This window comes from Cydia strobilella, chromosome 20 (genome assembly GCF_947568885.1).
Source record: "Cydia strobilella chromosome 20, ilCydStro3.1, whole genome shotgun sequence".
NCBI classification, from domain to species: Eukaryota; Metazoa; Arthropoda; class Insecta; order Lepidoptera; family Tortricidae; genus Cydia; species Cydia strobilella.
In genome coordinates, this window is record NC_086060.1 from 7,985,985 (window position 1) to 8,005,234 (window position 19,250).

General features: G+C 40.3%; 2 protein-coding genes across 2 annotated transcripts in view; one reads left to right on the forward strand and one right to left on the reverse strand.

Moving 5' to 3' along the window:
* Positions 1-2,913: 2,913 nt before the first annotated feature.
* Positions 2,914-5,478, reverse strand: LOC134750626 (pyridoxal phosphate homeostasis protein). The gene is made up of 4 exons (XM_063685845.1): positions 5,290-5,478; positions 4,810-5,167; positions 4,108-4,349; positions 2,914-3,715 (listed from the first exon to the last, which is right to left on the reverse strand). The coding sequence occupies exons 1-4, from the start codon at positions 5,386-5,388 to the stop codon at positions 3,635-3,637; spliced, it is 780 nt and encodes a 259-aa protein (XP_063541915.1). The 5' UTR covers positions 5,389-5,478; the 3' UTR covers positions 2,914-3,634.
* Positions 5,479-5,709: 231 nt separating this feature from the next.
* LOC134750562 (huntingtin) overlaps positions 5,710-19,250 on the forward strand; it is a 58,934-nt gene continuing 45,393 nt past the window's right edge. Inside the window, exons 1-12 of the mRNA XM_063685769.1 lie at positions 5,710-5,951; positions 6,025-6,166; positions 6,347-6,468; positions 6,599-6,816; positions 8,228-8,359; positions 8,663-8,796; positions 9,143-9,332; positions 9,946-10,070; positions 12,146-12,316; positions 13,446-13,555; positions 14,406-14,530; positions 14,953-15,728. Of these exons, the coding sequence (XP_063541839.1) occupies positions 5,887-5,951; positions 6,025-6,166; positions 6,347-6,468; positions 6,599-6,816; positions 8,228-8,359; positions 8,663-8,796; positions 9,143-9,332; positions 9,946-10,070; positions 12,146-12,316; positions 13,446-13,555; positions 14,406-14,530; positions 14,953-15,728 (2,310 nt within the window). The 5' untranslated portion in view covers positions 5,710-5,886. The remainder of the gene's footprint in view (positions 5,952-6,024; positions 6,167-6,346; positions 6,469-6,598; positions 6,817-8,227; positions 8,360-8,662; positions 8,797-9,142; positions 9,333-9,945; positions 10,071-12,145; positions 12,317-13,445; positions 13,556-14,405; positions 14,531-14,952; positions 15,729-19,250) is intronic.

Below are 19,250 nucleotides of genomic sequence, written 5' to 3' on the forward strand. Positions count from 1 at the left end.
CGAAGTTCACACAAATTTTAGATTTCAAATATTTCAATAGCGCGATTTTAAAATCTTAGTGTTTAGTTTCAAAATTTACATTATACCATATTATCTTTTTATGTACGTATATTTTTATGATCAGCGGTAGAATTCTTTTAAATTTAAGACGTCACTAAATAAGATAGGATTTAATTTCTTAACATATTTTAAAAAACCTTATTGTACTAAAGTAAGAATCAAACGCATATGTTGCATATATATTTCGAATCGTCTCTCAAAGCTCTTCATTTTGATACCCCACTCGATAAGTTTGCAAGATTTTTTTTTCCAAATGTCGCGCGTTATTGTGTATTACGTCCGCCATGTTGTTTTTATAATGACGTCACATAGCCTATGTCACCCGGGATGACGTAAGGATTCTAATGATATATCATACATCTACATCGGTTAAGGCATTCAGAAGTTATTGTGGAATAAAGAAACTCACATACATATATATATACATATATACATACAAACATGAACGCTGAAAACATTACACTCTTTTTTTTGGGCAGTCGTGTAAAAAGTACAGAATTTCGAGTTTTTTGTTATAATATCGTAAAAAAATGAGTGATTCCAGTTGATGAAGATGATCTAACGCCTGTGGATGTTGCACTTTCCTCGCTATAGTGAGGGGAAAAGTTTTGTGTTACACACGGGTGCAAATGTATTTTACTTCTCGTGTGTTAAAATACAACTTTACACCCTTGTATAACAAATAACTATTTACATCTCGTGTTTTTGAGTTCCTCGCTACGCTCAAGATTCTACCTTAGAATCTTTCGCTTTCTCGGGACTCAAAATAAACACTCGCAAGAAAAACCAACTTTCCTCTCTTGTTGCACAAATAACTATTGAATAAATTGTCAATGGGCCGTTCTTTTTAGGCGTATGAACAATGAAATACCTCCTATAATTCGCGCAGGTGGTACAAAACTAAACATTTTTTTTATTTGTTTATTTACATACACACAACCATCAATTACAGGAAATCCTAATTCGACAGTATGGAAATTGACACAAAAATAGGTACAATACATTAACTTACAGATTACAGTAGCACAATACGTAAAGCGTAGCCCTTGTGAATTCGTTCAGAGAACAAGAGAACAAATCTAACTCGATCGCTAAACTAGGCTTGAACCATTCCAAAGCGCTTATCAAGGCCTTTAGCAAAAAGGCGTCTTCGAGCGCCTTGGCGCTGCCTAGGAGCCAACTGCGCAACTTGGTTAGGGTGCTTACCGGGCACTGCGGCCTAAATAAGCACATGCACACTATGGGGAAACGTGACATGGGGCGGTGCAGACTCTGTATGGAGGCAGAGGAGACGCCCCTACACATCCTCACAGAGTGCCCCTGCCTAATGCGCACTCGTGACTTGATCCTGGGTGGACATATATTGCGCCCGGAGGAGTTAAAGTCTCTCGAAACCAAAAAGATCCTGCAGCTGTTTGAAGTTGCAGGTTTGGATCGAGAGTTGTAGTAGGTGGCGATCACAATAGATCAGAGATGGTCGCAGTGATACATAGGCTCTGGAGCCTTACATAGCCCCTAGAAAAAGAAGAAGAACTCGATCGCTACTCGATTAAGGGTCCGAATTGCGCGCGCAAAGGGGGCCTGGCGAAGGAGTTGCGTTCGAGCGAGCGGCTCGGCCAGCAGGCTCGGCCGCCGCCGCCGCCACACATACCGATCTGGTACGTTCAAACGCACCTCTGCCAGGACTCCAGGGTTGCACAACTTGCCCTGCACCAACTTAAATACATATGAAGCTAGCCCCAACTCCCTTCTAACTTCTAGTTTATTGTAACCCTACCATACCTAACACGAACAACGTAGGATACTTTAACGGATAAAAAGAGTATACTCCGTATAATTTTAAATGTATAAATCTAATAAATTTATTTTGGATGCGTTCCAACATTAACCTATATTTTCAGTTAGGTTAGGTTCAGTTAGGTTAGGTTCAGAGTTAGGTGAACCTGACCTAGTCAAGTCATTATATCTATTAAAAAAATAAAGGTATCTAATAGTCTTACGGTTTTAACACCCCCTGGAACTGACTAAAATAACAGACTTGGTTTTACATTACATCTCAAAACTTTTTTGTAGTAGAAGAACTGCGTTGCGAAACTTGCATCTTTTTACATGTAATGTTTTTGATGGGATCTCATCTCTTTTTGTAGGCAATCCTTCTTTTCGTGTACTAATACCCATACCATACTCATACTATGTGATACACATATCTTAATTATACACATCTTCATTCATACTCACATCGTACAACGTAGTGGACCTATACTTAACCTACTAATTGTAGGAACTGCAAACGCGACTTTGTTATCGCATATATTTATATAGGATTACAAACTTACTTGTGCAGTTATTAAATCTTTAAAACGTGACTGATATTGCAGTATTTTGAAGATTTTATTGGCTTAATACGCTAAAAACTAATTACGTTTCAAATTTGGAGCTTGTGGGTCTGCCAGAAGTACCTTAGAATTATGATGATCGTGAGTGTGTCAGTGACAAAACTAAGGAACTTTGACATAATTCTTAAACTACATGTTATTAAGAATATATCTAAATCATGTTATAATCTATACATCACTGAAAATTCAGGGTTCTAGCTTTAGCTATCACAAAATTACAGTATGTTGAAAATGGCCTGAGTGGCTTCGAAAAAAGGATGGTACGGCCGTGCCCGTTTGTTTTGCTCGACTTGGCGGGGGCACTGCCGTGTCCCCAGATAAGCGCTTCATTCTCATTGCAAGTCAGTCTGGAAGGTATGCAGCGAAAAACAAAAACAAAAGAAAAAATCATTACTATAAATCACCGCTTTATTTTAAAAAAGCAGCTGAAACATGTTCTGTTTTCTTTTATTCATAAATTTTTTTTTAGTACTCTAATAGCATTTCTTCTTCTGTAAGAATCCCACTCACTCATAACAGTCATGACACTTATGGACCGCGAGCCAGGCGCAAATTTTGTCAGTCATTGCCTCCCGGGCGAAAACTCGTACAGCGGTTAACGGCCATGTACGATGAACCCTCGTGAACGTCAGCTGCCGCTCCGTTGAGGAATGGCAGCCGCCGAAACGCGTAACACGGTCTTACCACCGCGATACAACCGGCTGACGATTTGTTTTATTAACAATAGCATCTAAACTATCATCTGACAAAGTATCAAACGGTAGGCGATGAGGCCGATGACTGAAAATAATTTTCTTTTTTACATGTTCATTTGACCAGCTGACGGCCTTTTCACAGTGATACAATCGGCTGACGATTTTGTTTATTCACAATAGCATCTAAACTATCATCTGACAAAGTATCAAGCGGGAGGCGATGACAACATTTTTTTTTATAAACTTTATTTCCTGCCATTCCTCAACCCACCAACGGAGCGGCAGCTGACGTTCACGAGGGTTCATCATACATAGCCGTTAACCACTATACGAGTTTTCGCCCGGGAGGTGATTGGTCATGAAAATCTGTTCCTGGCCCGCGGTCTATTATTGGAAGCCCATACATATTTGTATAAATTAAGCAAAATTTACAGGCTACGCTAAAGTTCAACTACTATAATATATATAGATCTTTTCTGTGCTCTAGTTTGTTTTTGCTTGTTTTGGCGGCCTTGCACCAAAAATTGTTGATCCAACTCTGATTGTAGTCGCTCCTAGTTCAATCTGAAATAAAATATATTGATTATATTAAATAAATTTTAGTGAATTAAAATGTTATAACATACTGGCACCAGTGACCGAGAGAGAACTAGTAACCATTACTTCAACACAATACAAAAAGCGTTTGTTATTCTCATTCAATAGGTTATGTAGTTATGTAGGAAAAAAAATGATTTGTTAGATATCGGTACTTGTATTTTGTATGTTTATATATTTAATTTTTTTCTAAATTATCGCATTGGGTTCATCCTGTAATGATAATTGTATGTGTGGAAATAAAATATTTGCAACCAATCCATTCATTTAGGTAAAAGTGGGCAAATTAATTTATCTCTGGCTTATAACATAATATACCACTGTGGGTGCTGTGGTAAAAAATTAAAATTGACACATACCGCATGCTCAAAATCTGTGGACATCCCCATAGACAATTCAACATTATTAATGTCCATGTTCAAATTTTTGCACACCTCTTCCCTGCATTTTGCAAGTGTAATAAAATCTGGGTTAGGACCTTGAGAAACATCATAATCATACTGGCCTATAGTCATAAGTCCAACATATTCTAGGTTTGGGCAATTATTGATAACATGCTGGGACAGGTTTGTTGCTTCTGATGGTGGCACTCCATTTTTAGCTGAAATAAATAACATAGAAAATAAGTGACTTGTTCAAAAGAAAATTTCAACCATATTGATCTAGTTTTGACTGTAATTAATACAAGACACAAGTGAAATGAATGGTAAAAAGTTTAAAATAAAAAATTGCTTATAAATGTGTTGTGTTATTCATTTATTAAATTTATTTTACAATCATCTTAAGAATGCCTATAAGGATAGCAATTAATTGCCTTACCCCTCATTTTAATAAACATTGTGCAATGAATTATTAACATAATGCATTATATTCTGCCTATTTATTATTGTTGCATTTAAAACCTTTGAATATATACTTACCTAAGTCAGGAACAACATATACCTATTTTGACTTTCATTATTAAATTTATTCCTAACAATAATTATCAGGACAATTATATATCATGGAGGCTTGAACTCACTACTTTAGCTATTTCGTTTGTGTTAAATGAAAAACCTTACCTTCTTCTCCGCTTGTATTAATTTGCACCATAACTTTTAACTTTTCATCCCCTTTCCTGAACTTAAGCCACTGTTTGTTTAAATTATCAGCCAGTTTCTCAGAGTGCATTGTTTGTACCATAAACAATCCTGGTGAGCCAAGGAGTTTGTTGATTTTGTTGGTTTGCAAATGGCCTATGAAATGCCATTTAATATCCTTGCATGATTCTACAATTAGAGGATCAATAGCCTTATCTGCTAACTCGTTTACATAGTTCTCGCCAAAATGACGCTGACCAGCCTCGTAAGCTTGGACTATTAGCGCCGCTGGTTTTATTTTTGATACAGCCACCAGCCTTGGTGTTATTTGAGGTAAATCCTGAAAAAGTTTTGGAAATAATTTATGACTTCAAAAGTTTGGTTAGGTTAGATTTCGTTTTAATGACAAATAGAATATTTCATAAAGTTTGAGACAGATTAGTAACAAATAAACAAACTTACTTTGGCCCTTCTGGCAACTGCTGCCTGAATTTTAGTCAAAACATTTTGCAATCCGTACATTACGTCTACTTCTTGATCTTCCGACGCAGACGCAGACATTCTTGTCTTGCTTCTGTCACTTATTAATTAACTTTATTTATTTTTAGGGACGACGTACTTTCTTGTTATCAACTTAATCAACTGCTTATCACATCGATCCGCAAGCTTTCAGTGTCACAACATACATATATTATTATACTCTTTGGTCACAACTATCGGTTAATGACAAACAACTCGTCCTCCTAATTTAACCAGGATTTTGATTGCATTCATATGTATATACATTCATATTATTTTTATTATAAGTATATTCTTGACTTTATTTCATGCTTTTAAACTTTGAGTACTTTTTTTAATGTCTTTTTTTTTTTCAACTTCATAACGCAATTTCTGAACGAATGAGTAATTCAGTCAGAAAGACAGAAACGTCATTTCAACGATTGATTTTCTGAAGTTTGTTTGCGTTTTTCCGCGAAGATATACACAGTTTTTCCACTAACCACATTGCTAAATATGTACAAATTATCTTTGGCAGATATTGAATAATGTAAAATAGCCATGAACGTGCTTGAAAGGGCCGAAAAGGCCTTAGAATACTTGAAATCCGTCGAAGGCTCTACGAAGTGAGTTATAGACTATTTTATTGCGCTACGCATTCCCTGTATGGAAATTAACCGGTATTTGTATTATTTTAAGGACTCATGAGCTCCAGGCGGCAGCTGGAACGCTGGGGCGGTGTCTAGGCGCGTTAGGAAGTCGACAAAACTGTGCTAGACATTATGGAAATCTTCTGCAATCTGCCATACCGACATTATTGTCCCTAGCAAGCAACGATAGTGTGAGTAACGGTATTTTATGCAGGAAATTCAAATTATGTTTCTCATTACCATAATTACTTGGGTAATTGTTAGTTACTTCAAAATTTGCTTAAGGTGCTGATCTGTTAAGAAGTTGTGGTTTCTAAAGTACCTATAGACTATTATATGGCCGTGGTTTCTTATATATAATATATTTACAGGCGGAAATTCGTCTAGTGGGTGATGAAGCCTTGAACAGAGCAGTGGTGGGGGGATTTGCGTTCCACTCCCACAAAACTAATATTATCCTACAGAATCAAATTGATCACACCAAAAACGCCAGGTAAAATAAATAGATTGGAACATAAGCTCTGTATTAATAATTAAAAATATTTTCTTACGATATTTTTTGGATCACTAACTACAATAAAATCTGTTCAACAATTTGTTAAAAAATTCTTAAAATTGATCAGATGGATCCGAGCAGCTCTCACAAGAATCCTGCTTGGAGAAAGCTGGCTGCGTCCGGGTGTAGGCAAGATCAGGATGCAGGCCCAGCTCCTGTTCCCAAAACTCAGCCAGATTGTACGGACTACAAGCGAAATACAGCTTACTCTGGAGGCTTTAGAGAGCAATTTGGATCGAATATTGTCTGCGCTGGTTGTTTATACTACAGATGAGGAAATTGCTGGTAGGAATTCTTTTTTTCGTATTAATCTAAGGAATAAATAAAATAAAACCCTATCAACATTCATCATCTCTTGCTCCTGTTTGATATAAATTATTGTATCAAACTTGATAATATTTCGCTTATAGTATTTTTCATACAGCTTAGGTGTGGTGTCATCTTTATACAATTAATAACATTAAAACGCAAAATCTTACAAAATTGTATTGAGATGAAATCTGTCACCGTACCCAAACTGTTTGAAAAATACTATAAAATATATTCCTAAACTAAGTAGTACAAAATTATTTTAAACTGGGTCACTCATGTAATATTAAGTTGAATAGCTTGACATGTTTCGGTCCAATTGACGAGGACCGTCTTCAAAGAGCAACGACACGTCACTGGTCGAGGGCGCGCCGTGTACTGCGGGCCAAAGCCCGACTCGCACGACCGCTCACGACAGGCGGCGTCGGCGGTGCCGGCAACGTCACCGTTGCGAGGATGGCTCTACCCTCTGTATTGCGTTTGTCAAATGTTGGATCGCTCACTGAGTCACTTGCTAAAGACCGGTCCACGCTGACCATCGACGCAGTACCCAAAACCGTTTTCCAACTAGGCCGCACCGATCAACCACTGTCACGATTGAAATTCGGATATTGACTGATTTCAATAGCTTCCCGTATTTTTCGTTGAATGAAGAACTTTTCTCGCGCCAGAATGGTTACCCTATCAAACCTAATATAGTACGTCGCGTCCGAACCGAATCCAGCATGTTGCACTTAATAATACGTGAGTGAACCAGTTTAAAATAATTTAATATGTTAAAACAAAACTATAACTAGATACATAAATTAAAATTAACGCATTTCGATTAAGGCATAAGATTAAAAGCTAAGTAGCTAAGTAGTACTGTTTATAAGTATATTCGTTTGCTTTTCTTTTAATTCATGGTTTTTTTTTTCTTTCTGTACCAATTGTAAGTGTCTCTGTTTGGCCCTATGGTTGACTGGTAGAGAACGCCATTTGGCATTAAGTCCGCCATTTCAATCTTTAGCTAAAACTTGCAGTTTTGCAACACTACGCGTAATATGAACCTTTTCTTTATCATGCACATTTATCTATGGCTAGCATGACTAGCAGTCAGTATTGACAAGTCTACCGGTATATCATCTCCCGTCGCTTTTCCACAGCACAAGTTAAAAGAGAAGGGTGATCCGACTAATCGGTCTTTCACCCAAATTTGTTTCGCACTGTGAGATGGATATAATGAGGCTAAAGCACCATCCATTGTAAACATTTCCATTATGTTAGTTCGTGCTTTCCTTTTATGTTCTGTAGTTAGTTCTTACATCTTATGACTCCCACCACCTATGCAATAGACTTGACAGTCTCCATAAAACAGTCTAATTTAATACATACTGTTTTTGATCAGAACTATGCTCTGCCCTGCTGACTCACGCGGAGAGCACGGAAGCAGGCGTGCGACGGCCAGCAGCCGCGTGTGTCGCACTGTTGTGCTCGCACAAGGACTCGGTGTTGGCTGAGGTGTGCTCTGCTGTGTTCAGTAAGTACTAATAGATAAAGATAATTATGACAAGAGAGATTTATCTGCCATCATTCCGATTGAAGGAGGATAACAATTATTGTGGAAAGCACATAAGTACATCGTTTCCAGCTCTTATGTAGGTGTACTTTGCTCACTTTTACTCTATTATGTCATATAGCACACTCATCTGGGGTAACTTTTATTATTGTATTTACCAGTAGAGGCCCTTTTCTCAGTTTAATGAGATGTAAGGGGTGTACCCCTATATATATCCCTAAAATGTACCATACAGCAATAACATTAAGGTGTATTTTCCAACAGAGAAGCTGTGGCCGTCTACGACCGATAACACGGTGATTTTGGCGTGGTTCTGTGTGATCAAGGCACTGTTTCAGACTAACGATGTGTCGAAATTCGCGGACAATGACGTGTTTACGGTACAAGATTATTTGCAGGTACTTGTTCTTTTTCTCGTATTGAGGTTCCTTTTTTAGGGTTTCGTAGTCAACTCGAAACCCTTATAGTTTCGCCATGTCTTTTGTCTGTCCGTCCGCGGCTTTGCTCCGTGATCGTTAGTGCTAGAAACCTGCAATTTGGCACGAATACATGAATCATGCATGGCGACAGAACGGTAAAAATAACTACAAAAAATTTGTTTATACCTGCCATACAAAATGTTTTTTTTTTTATAATTATTTTTTGCTTTAACCCAATGGTATGGGGTATCAATTGAGGTCTTTCAAAACTACTAAGGTTCTCTAGAAGCCGAAAAATTTGCGTCCAAACCATTTTTTTTTTCAGCTTTACTACCTATGTATCCACTACATAGAGCGAACCACAACCGAGCATAACATCCAAAACGCAGTACTCGAATGCCTCAGCACTCTTCTGTCTCAAGCCAGAGGGGAATACAGGAAAGCCTTGTTGGAAAAACATCCGAAAAAAGTGTCCTTGGACCACAGGGAGGAGAAACGACATAGGAGGAATATTAGTGAGTTTTTAAAAATACATAAATACATATTATAGGACATTATCTTATACCTTTAAACGAGCAATTCTTGTATATAAATTGCTCATTTTCTATCTATTTAACAAGATTTAATTATAAAATTCAGCATGTGTCAACAACCCTATTGCATAAAAGGTTCAAATTCCTTTAACTCTAGTACCTAATATGGGTTCATCCATTAATTACGTCACACGTTTCCACACTCGGTCACATTTGGCAAATCCCACCCCCTTTGGTGTGACGTCACATTTTTTCAATGAAATCGGCAAATCGAATTAAGTATTATGAATATTTTATCAAAAGAAATATTAGTAGTTTTATAACCCAAAACAGATCAGGAAAGAAAATTAAACGATTAAAAACGATTATTGTTCCAAAAACTTGTTATTTAACTGTATAGCGAATAAAATAATTTAAATAAGTTAATGTGGCGTCACAAAGTTTATGACTCCCCCCTCCCCCTTGTCACAACGTCACATTTTCTTGACCCCCCTCCCCCCCTAAACGTGTGATGTAATTAATGGATGACCCCTTTACTCTCGGACTATCAGTTTGACAGTAGTAGTACAGTATCGCTATTCTTTGTTTCATACAGGTAATGCAAGTCTATCGTCTCGAGCGACTATGGGTCCACTATCAGAACGTGATTCAGATCTACTGTTCTACGGAGCCCTACATTTGACTACACCCAGCCTTAGTGTTGAGGACCTTACCATTCAGGTATACTACTAGTACTCATCATCTTCCTCGCGCTGTCCCGCCGATTTTGCCACGGCTCATAGGAGCATGGGGTCCGCTTGGCAACTAATCCCAAGAATTGGCGTAGGCACTAGTTTTTACGAAAGCTACTGCCATCTAACCTTCCAACCCAGAGGGAAAACTAGGCCTTGTTGGGATTAGTCCGGTTTCCTCACGATGTTTTCCTTCACCGAAAAGCGTCTGGTAAAAATTAAATAATATTTCGTACATAAGTTCCGAAAAACTCATTGGTACGAGCCGGGATTTGAACCCGCGACCTCCGGATTGCAAGTCGCACGCTCTTACCGCTAGGCCACCAGCGCTCTTACTACTAGTACTATCCTAGTCTAATTCGATTAATACACGGACATCGTGATTTACCACGGAGAGAACAGCGATATATTAATCGTCCTACGCGCCGATGTATCTTCACTCTTCAGTGTGTTGGCGTGTTTTTTTTTTTCAACAAACTGATCCATATTTTAACGCTCGCCGAGGCGCATTGTGATGTTAGTGTGTAAATCACTCAAAATACTCAATCACTATAAATACGGTTGAAGGGTAATTCCTGAAAAATCTCATTCCCCTGGCCATACCTACTCGAAAATTCCCAGGAGATTCCACTTTATTAGCAGTCCATTTTTTGTAACCCGTGCCAAGTTCCATCTACAACCAAAACTGCTTTGCGGAATTTGCGAATAGGTATAGCCAGGGGAATGATATTGTTGAGGAATGGAATGACCCTGAAACGAAGTTAAGAAAAAGCTGGTGACGTGTTCGTGTTCATGGTTATGCTCATCTTTGTTTTGTTTTGTTCTGTTCTCATTAGTCTCGTTACATATTTCGCAGTAGTATGGCTTGTGACGGCAAAATTTGACACTTACATATATCGCACTAGTATGGCTTGTGACGGCAAAATTTGACACTTACATATATCGCACTAGTATGGCTTGTGACGGCAAATTTGACACTTACATATATCGCACTAGTATGGTTTGTGACGGCAAAATTTGACACTTACATATATCGCACTAGTATGGCTTGTGATGGCAAATTTGACACTTACATATATCGCACTAGTATGGCTTGTGACGGCAAAATTTGACACTTACATATATCGCTCTAGTATGGCTTGAGACAGCAAATTTGACACTTACATTATCACACTAGTATGGCTTGTGACGGCAAAATTTGACACTTACATATATCGCACTAGTATGGCTTGTGACGGCAAATTTGACACTTACATATAAATAAATAAATAATAAATAAATGTTATAGGACATTCTTACACAGATTGACTAAGTCCCACGGTAAGCCCGAGGAGGCTTGTATTATGGGTACTCAGACAACGATATATATAATATATAAATACTTAAATACATAGAAAACACCCATGACTCAGGAACAAATATCTGTGCTCATCACACAAATAAATGCCCTTACCGGGATTCGAACCCAGGACCATCGGCTTCACAGGGCAGGCCAGACTGGTCGTCTTGACATATATCGCACTAGTATGGCTTGTGACGGCAAAATTTTACACTTACATATATCGCACTGGTATGGCTTGTGACGGCAAAATCGTACTTTTTTTCGCCGCAAACCGTCCGATAAAAAACTTCGTTCCAATAAGCACAGGTGCTGCAGTGCTGCATGTTAGCTCCGATTTCTGAAAAGAGAGAATATTGATGCCTAGACTAAGCATATTTAGGCCCACTTGCACCATTCACTAACCCGGGGTTAACCGGTTAAATGTTGAGTTACCATAGTTACCAGTACAATTTGGGATGGTGCAAGTGGCCCTAAACATACTTTTAAAGTTCACGGAGATATATTTAATGGCGTTATTCATAAACGCGTTACTTGCCTGACTTAGCTATGAATCGTTTGTCTTTATCTGTCATTTTGACTTATGTATTTGTAAGAAAGTGATAAAACATAATTTAACTAAACCAGGCTTGTAAGGTTTTATGAATAAGGGGGTAACTTTTAATGTTTCTTTTTATCAGTTTTGCTTATGTGCCAGCTGTTAACTTTTATTTTAATATCCTTAGACACCGGACTCTCCGGCGAGTGAAATGGACTTGGATGAGAACACGGAACACTTGTCTAAAGAGCTGCTGAGTTACCACAAGAACCTGACTGAGAAGCTTCAGGAAATCGAAGAGTCGGAGACCCGAGACGAGGACCACGTGGACCACGGAGGTTTTGAGAGTGGAGTTAAGGTATGCCGACAGAACGATGAACAAGGTACAGGTCGGTTCACGAAAGCTGGCACGAAACTTTCATTGTATGAGTGACACATGTATCGGTATACAGTCAGAGCCGCCATTTTGTTCGTTAATGTCATGCACACATAGATATTTTCATTTACTCATTCGTTCCATTCGTGCAGGCTCTTGTGAATTGACCTGCCGGCCTAGCCAAAGTGACAATCGCTATTGCTTCGACAACGAAACGCTTTGTGTCTCTCTATCACTCTTTCAAATTAGTGTGACAGTGACAGTTGCGTTTCGATCGCTACGGAGCGTAAGCGATTGGCATGTTGGCTACGCGGCCTGTATCTTCGTCAGCTTTACATTCAACACTTTCAACAGTCCTTAGGCTATTTAGAGTATTCAGGCATTACGTTACAGTTAATATTTTGATTTTTTTTGCTGCGTGTAAGTTTCAGCACTATGGTTTTCTTCACCGAAAAGGTGAAAAAAAGGGTCACAAAAAGTTTTAAGGCCGTTCCCTGAGCCAGAAGGCGAATAATCTCTTTATATGATCATATTTTTCTGAGAGACGTTGATATTAGTAGACGTGAAAAAAAAATGTAGTTCTTGATTATATTATCTTTATTAACACAGCTTCCGATACACGAATTATGACACTTCGCTCGATACAATTAATTCCCAAAGTAACCTCTAACTCAGACTTTTAATTAAACTTTACTCGGATATTTATTATGTGACACTATAAAGTAAAAACAGAAGAAAAAACAATCTTAACTTAAATAGTAATTTGACAGCTTTCGAATTTCGATATTGTAAGGCAACGTTTTTAAAATAAATAAAAATCGACAAAATTCGATTGTCTTTCCAGTTATTTCTTGCGAAATGTGACAGTGATACCGGCAAACCGATGGAACGGCCTTAAAGAGAAAAAAATACGGTTTTTGAAAAGCCTAATTCATACCATAAATGTACATACTTACTTTTTGAAAAAAAAAATACAGACTAATGAAGTTTCAGTACACAATTCATTGGAGAAAAATATTTCTGAACGTCTAGGTTACCCAACAAAGTATACTGCCAATATTTCTAATTTGAAATCAGTGATTTCACATACATTTAAGTGTAAATTTTTCAGGTAAATATAGGATCGTCAACGGACGATGACATTCCACTGAAGTATCTAGCGAGGTTGCTAGCTTCAAAGTTTCTTCTCACTGCCAACAAGGGAGGTGTAATTCCTGACAGGTAACAACCACTTTTAACATTTGTCTTTTATTTATCGTATGGTGGTTACACATTGATTAAAAATAGGTATCACATTGACAGTTTGTTTATGTAAATATACTAACTTCGCCGGAAAATACACTGTTTTCCACACAAAAATGTGGATAAATTCATTAATGTCTGTTTAAGTTAAGTTAAAGAATGACTGTTTGTTCCTAATAAAATAAAATAAAATAAAAATATCTCTCTAGCGTCCAGACGCCAGAACGGCCATCCCTCCGGCTCACTAGCCTGGGATCCGCTCGGCAACCTTATCTCAAGAAGCAACATCTTCAATCCCGGAGGGAAAACTTGTAGACATTGTGGTTGTTTTTGGTTTCCTCACGATCTTTTCTTTCGTCGAAAAGCTACTGATAAATATCAATTGATATTTTTTACATTTAAAATAATAAAGTTCCGAGTAACTCATTTGTATGCGTACGTATTACATACGAGCCGGGGTACAACACCACGGCCTCTGATATGGAAGCACAGAGTAAATAATAGTACTACCGTACAGAAAGGACACTTCCTACAAAACCGAAGTGTGACAGAATCATGCTGTCCCTTTCTGTTGTATGGCACTATCCCTTTCGGCTATTTAGGGTTGTCAAAATTCAATCTTATCTGTGGTCGTGCACGCGAAGGGACGTCCCTTGTTGTGTCAACCCTAATAATTGCTCGGAGCAATAGAAAAAGCCCGAAAGGAGGAGTGTTGCCCCACTGATAGAAACTTTAACCATAGTTTGCCAGCGCTTAGAGAATTACTACTGGTTTCAAAATAAATATTTTGTTCATCAGTTTCAAAATATTCGAGTCCATTTTATTCCAGGGTTATTCGAGTATCAGTGAAGTCATCGGCACTAAACTGCATGTCGGAGATCCTGCACTTGTATCCGCAAGCCATCACCATCTACTTGGACAAAGAGGCGGATGCCAAGTCACACAATATCTCCGGTACGTACTATTTACACGGGATCTATATCTGCACGAATTCCTGCAAATAAACATCGCTACATGCTTTGTTGTCGCTGATTACCAGAGACCGGAATTTTCACGGCAAAACTAGACTGTCGCAATCTTGCTAGAATTAGTAACATTTTTTTCTGACCTTACAATAATAGAAATATGATGACCAAATGTAATCATTACATTAAAAATCTGTAAATTATACATTAAAACTTTAATAATAAACATCACTTTAGTATTCGTACCCCGAGTTAGCATGCACACGTATGCTAATAATACCAGGAAAGTGACCGGATAGGAATTACGTCAAGACAGCGGTTTGGTTGAGAATCACTTTTTTTTTTAAGTTAATGTTTAGAATAACTTTACAATAAAGCAGTCAGGTATAAGTATAGTTTATAAAATTACAGGTTCATCGGAAGGAACAGATTACAACCAAGACCACATAAACGATTTCATCTTAGAACGAAACGTGTGCTACCAAGACTCACTAACAGACTCCCTAACCCAGGACCTCCTGAACAGAAGCATGGACAGCCACACACCATCGCAACAACTATCCAAAAAAGACAGCAAATCACTAGAAAAATCTATGGACAGCGTCGAACAAAAAAGCTCCTCCAAAGACATCCAAAGCAATATCTTAGACAGCAAAGTTTTTACCAAAGAATTAATTGCTAGCGCAATGACGGATAGCACCAACCCTAATATGACCAATAGTAATTTCACTACAAACTCGAATATGTCTTGCAGTAACGACCCTACAACTGGCTATCCAATGTCAAGCAGCGGTGACATATTATCTTCAAGCATAGATTTAGACATGAAATTCGATCATTTCGGTGAATCTACTACCAATTTGGACCACCTAGATGCTTTTAAAAGGGAAGAAAAGAAACGGGCTTTGAAAAGGACCGATGAAGTCCATAGCAAGGATGCTCCTATTATAGAAATAAGTGAAGATGGAAATTTCGAGTTTCAGCACATGTCTGATGTTTTTATTCTTTTTGAAGAACATTCGGACCCTCAGATTAGGGGGTTAGTGAGAGTGTGTATAGGGAATTATTTGAGTGCAGCGTTAGAACTTTCACATGGGGATTATAATAGGTGGAGGAATGTCAGTGCTTTGACGAAGGAAGTTAGTGATAATATCAGCGCTGAGAAGCTGGTGAAGATCATTTTAAAGGTACAGTACTGCAACTCATTCTTCTTCTTTTTCTAGGGGCTATGTAAGGCTCCAGAGCCTATGTATCACTGCGACCATCTCTGATCTATTGTGATCGCCACCTACTACAACTCTCGATCCAAACCTGCAACTTCAAACAGCTGCAGGATCTTTTTGGTTTCGAGAGACTTTAACTCCTCCGGGCGCAATATATGTCCACCCAGGATCAAGTCACGAGTGCGCATTAGGCAGGGGCACTCTGAGGATGTGTAGGGGCGTCTCCTCTGCCTCCATACAGAGTCTGCACCGCCCCATGTCACGTTTCCCCATAGTGTGCATGTGCTTATTTAGGCCGCAGTGCCCGGTAAGCACCCTGACCAAGTTGCGCAGTTGGTTCCTAGGAGCGCCAAGGCGCTCGAAGACGCCTTTTTGCTGAAGGCCTTGATAAGCGCTTTGGAATGGTTCAACCCTGGTTTCTCCCTCCAGAGTTGAATGGTTTTGTAGTGACAGTAGGTCTTTAGGGTGAGCCGCGTTAGGCTTCTGGGAATCCCACAAAACGGCTCAGGACTGTAGTTCTTCCCCTTAGCCCCTGCTCGCGCGAGTTCGTCGGCCTTTTCGTTTCCAACGATACCCGCATGCCCCGGGACCCAACGTAGAACAACCTTGTTCCTGGCTCCAAGGTTGTTCAATAATTGCCTGCAGTTCTCAACCAGCCTCGATGTGGTGACATCAGAGGTTAGGGCTAAGAGTGCCGCCTGGCTATCCGAATGGATATAGATAGTATGGTTGCCGTAGTTGCTTTGCAGATTCATTGACGCACATTCAATAATGGCGTATACCTCTGCCTGGAATATAGAGCAAAAACACCCTAGGTTTAAGCTGATGCTTTTCCTGGGCGCTTCACCATATACTCCGCAGCCTACTTCAGATCCGGATTTGGAGCCATCAGTGTACCACCTCAGGCTTCCTTCTTTCCACTTAATTTGACTGTTTGACCAGTCCTCCCTTTTGGGGAGTTCCACTGAGTAGAGTTTGAGTGGACAAAATTTGGGTGCCATAGTGTCGGACGGCATCCCAAGAACAGGAATATCGTACACTGATTCCTTAAACAGTCTCAGAGTTTGCGATAACCAATTACCTCTCCTCGCGCCCGCTATTCTAAGCATACTAGATCTCGCCTCCAATTCCAGATGCAGGTGAAGGGGCGGTAGATTTAGTATGGCCTCTAGGGCTGCCGTCGGGGAGGATGACATGGCTCCAGTGACGATGACACAGGCAGTTCTTTGCAGGCTGCCAAGCCTCGTCACTGTTGCCTTCTGCGTCGTTTTCCTGTACCATGCTACGGAGGCGTAAGACACTATCGGCCTCACTATAGCCGTGTACAGCCACAAGGCAATCTTGGGTTTTAGACCCCATCGGTTGCCTGCTAAACGACAGCATATTGCCAAGGCTGATCTAGCCTTTTGTATAGTTCCGTCCACATGCTTGTTCCAGGTCAGTTTCTGGTCCAGTGTTACCCCCAGATATTTGACCTCTGTTGAGAACGGAATAGTTTTACCATTCATGACAAGCGGCTTAAGTTTGTCTAGTTTCCGCTTGTTCGTGAATGGAACTATAATTGTCTTGTCCGCATTGATAGACAATTCATTATCTCTGCACCATGTATTTATGGTGTTGAGAGCCCTCTGCATAAGGTCTGATAAAGTACTTTGACAGTTGCCCCTCACCGTCACAACAAGGTCGTCTGCGTACCCCTGAGTGTCGATTCGGAGCTCCGCCATCTTATGCAGAAGTCCATCCACCGCGAGAGTCCAGAGCAAGGGAGATAGGACACCCCCCTGCGGGCAGCCTCTCACAGTGGCCACTTCCAGTGTAGTGTTAAGCAAGTCTAGCCTAACCATTCTGCTTGAGAGCATGCTTTGCACCCAGCGGATAGTGGTGGCGTCCACCTCCTTGGCCCTGAGCCCTTCCACCAGTGTCCGAGTGGGTGTATTATCAAAAGCGCCCTCAATATCTAGGAAGGCCGACAGGGCTATGTCTTTGTCTTCCAAAGCCCTTTCCACTCTGTCAACCAGCTCCAGCAGGGCAGTCTCTGTAGATCTGCCCCTACGGTAAGCGTGTTGGGTGTCGTGTATGGGTTTGTTTAGAAGACAGCTCTCCCTGATATACTTATCAATTACCTTTTCCAAGGTTTTAAGGAGGAACGAGGAGAGGCTGATGGGTCTGAAGGACTTGGCTAAAGCGTAATCCTTCCTCCCAGCCTTCGGTATAAATAATACCTTAACCATGTTCCACTGCTCCGGTAGGTGTCCCCAGGCATAACTAGCTCTGAAGATCCTGACCAAATGCGGGATTAGGACTTCAGCTCCTCGCTGCATTAGCACAGGGCTTACTCCGTCCAGGCCGCACGTCTTGTAAGGTTTAAAGGAGTTTATAGCCCACCTCACTATCCCAGGTCTTATGACGAGGGCAGCCTGCCTCCAGTCCTCTGGGCGAGGCCTATGCAGGCCTCTGACCAGCTGGGGCTCGTGTGACTGTCCTGCCCCCGGAAAGTGAGTTTCAGCCAAGAGCTCCAAAGTCTCCATCTCACTAGCAGTGAAGGAGCCATCATGCCTCCTGAGAAGGCCCACTTGATTACTTCTAGCTTTGGAGAGTATCCTGTGAAGTCTCGCTCCTTGAGGCGTATTTTCAATTTCCTCGCAGAACCTCCTCCATGACGCTCTCTTAGCTTTCCTAATCTCTTTACTGTATTCATTTAGGGCTTTCCGATAGACCTCCCACTCCTGTGTCCTCTTAGCCCTATTGAATAACTTGCGTGTTTTGTCCCTGAGCCTCCTGAGGTTGGAGTTCCACCATGGGACCACACGTTTGGTTGATTTGAACTTGGGAGCACAGTTTTCTTCAAAGGCACTTACAATGCCATTTGAGACCACCTCCACCGCAAGTTCTAAACTCTCCCGCGTTTTGATTACCTTCGCTGCGGATTCCAGATTACTTTCTAGGCTGCTCCTGTAGCCTTCCCAGTCCGTCCTCCGGGGATCCCTGAAGGTGACCGTTTGAACGCTGAGAGAAAAAGCTATATTAAAACAGATGTGCTTATGATCTGACAACGATTCCGCATCACTTACCCTCCAGTTCTGAATGTGCCTGGCTAGATTTGAAGATGCAAAAGTCAAGTCTAAAACCTCCTTCCTGACCCTAGTGACAAAGGTGGGTGTACATCCCATGTTTAGAATTTGGAAGTTATTGCATAGAAGAAAGTCATGTAGTAACTCACCCCTATCATTGATGTCGGTGCTTCCCCAGTTGGTGTGATGGGCGTTAGCGTCACATCCCACCAGCATTTCTGCGTTGTGTCTGCGGGCGTACTCGGCCACGGCTGTGAGATCCGCAGAGGGGTCGTTCCTGTCTCCAGGGAGGTATGCCGAGCAGAGTATAATTCTCTGCCCGCTCCATCCCTTGAGATTTACATACGCTGCTACCAGGTCGTCTGTGCATAACTCTGGAACAGGTAGAAAGTCAATGTTCTTGCCAAAAACAATG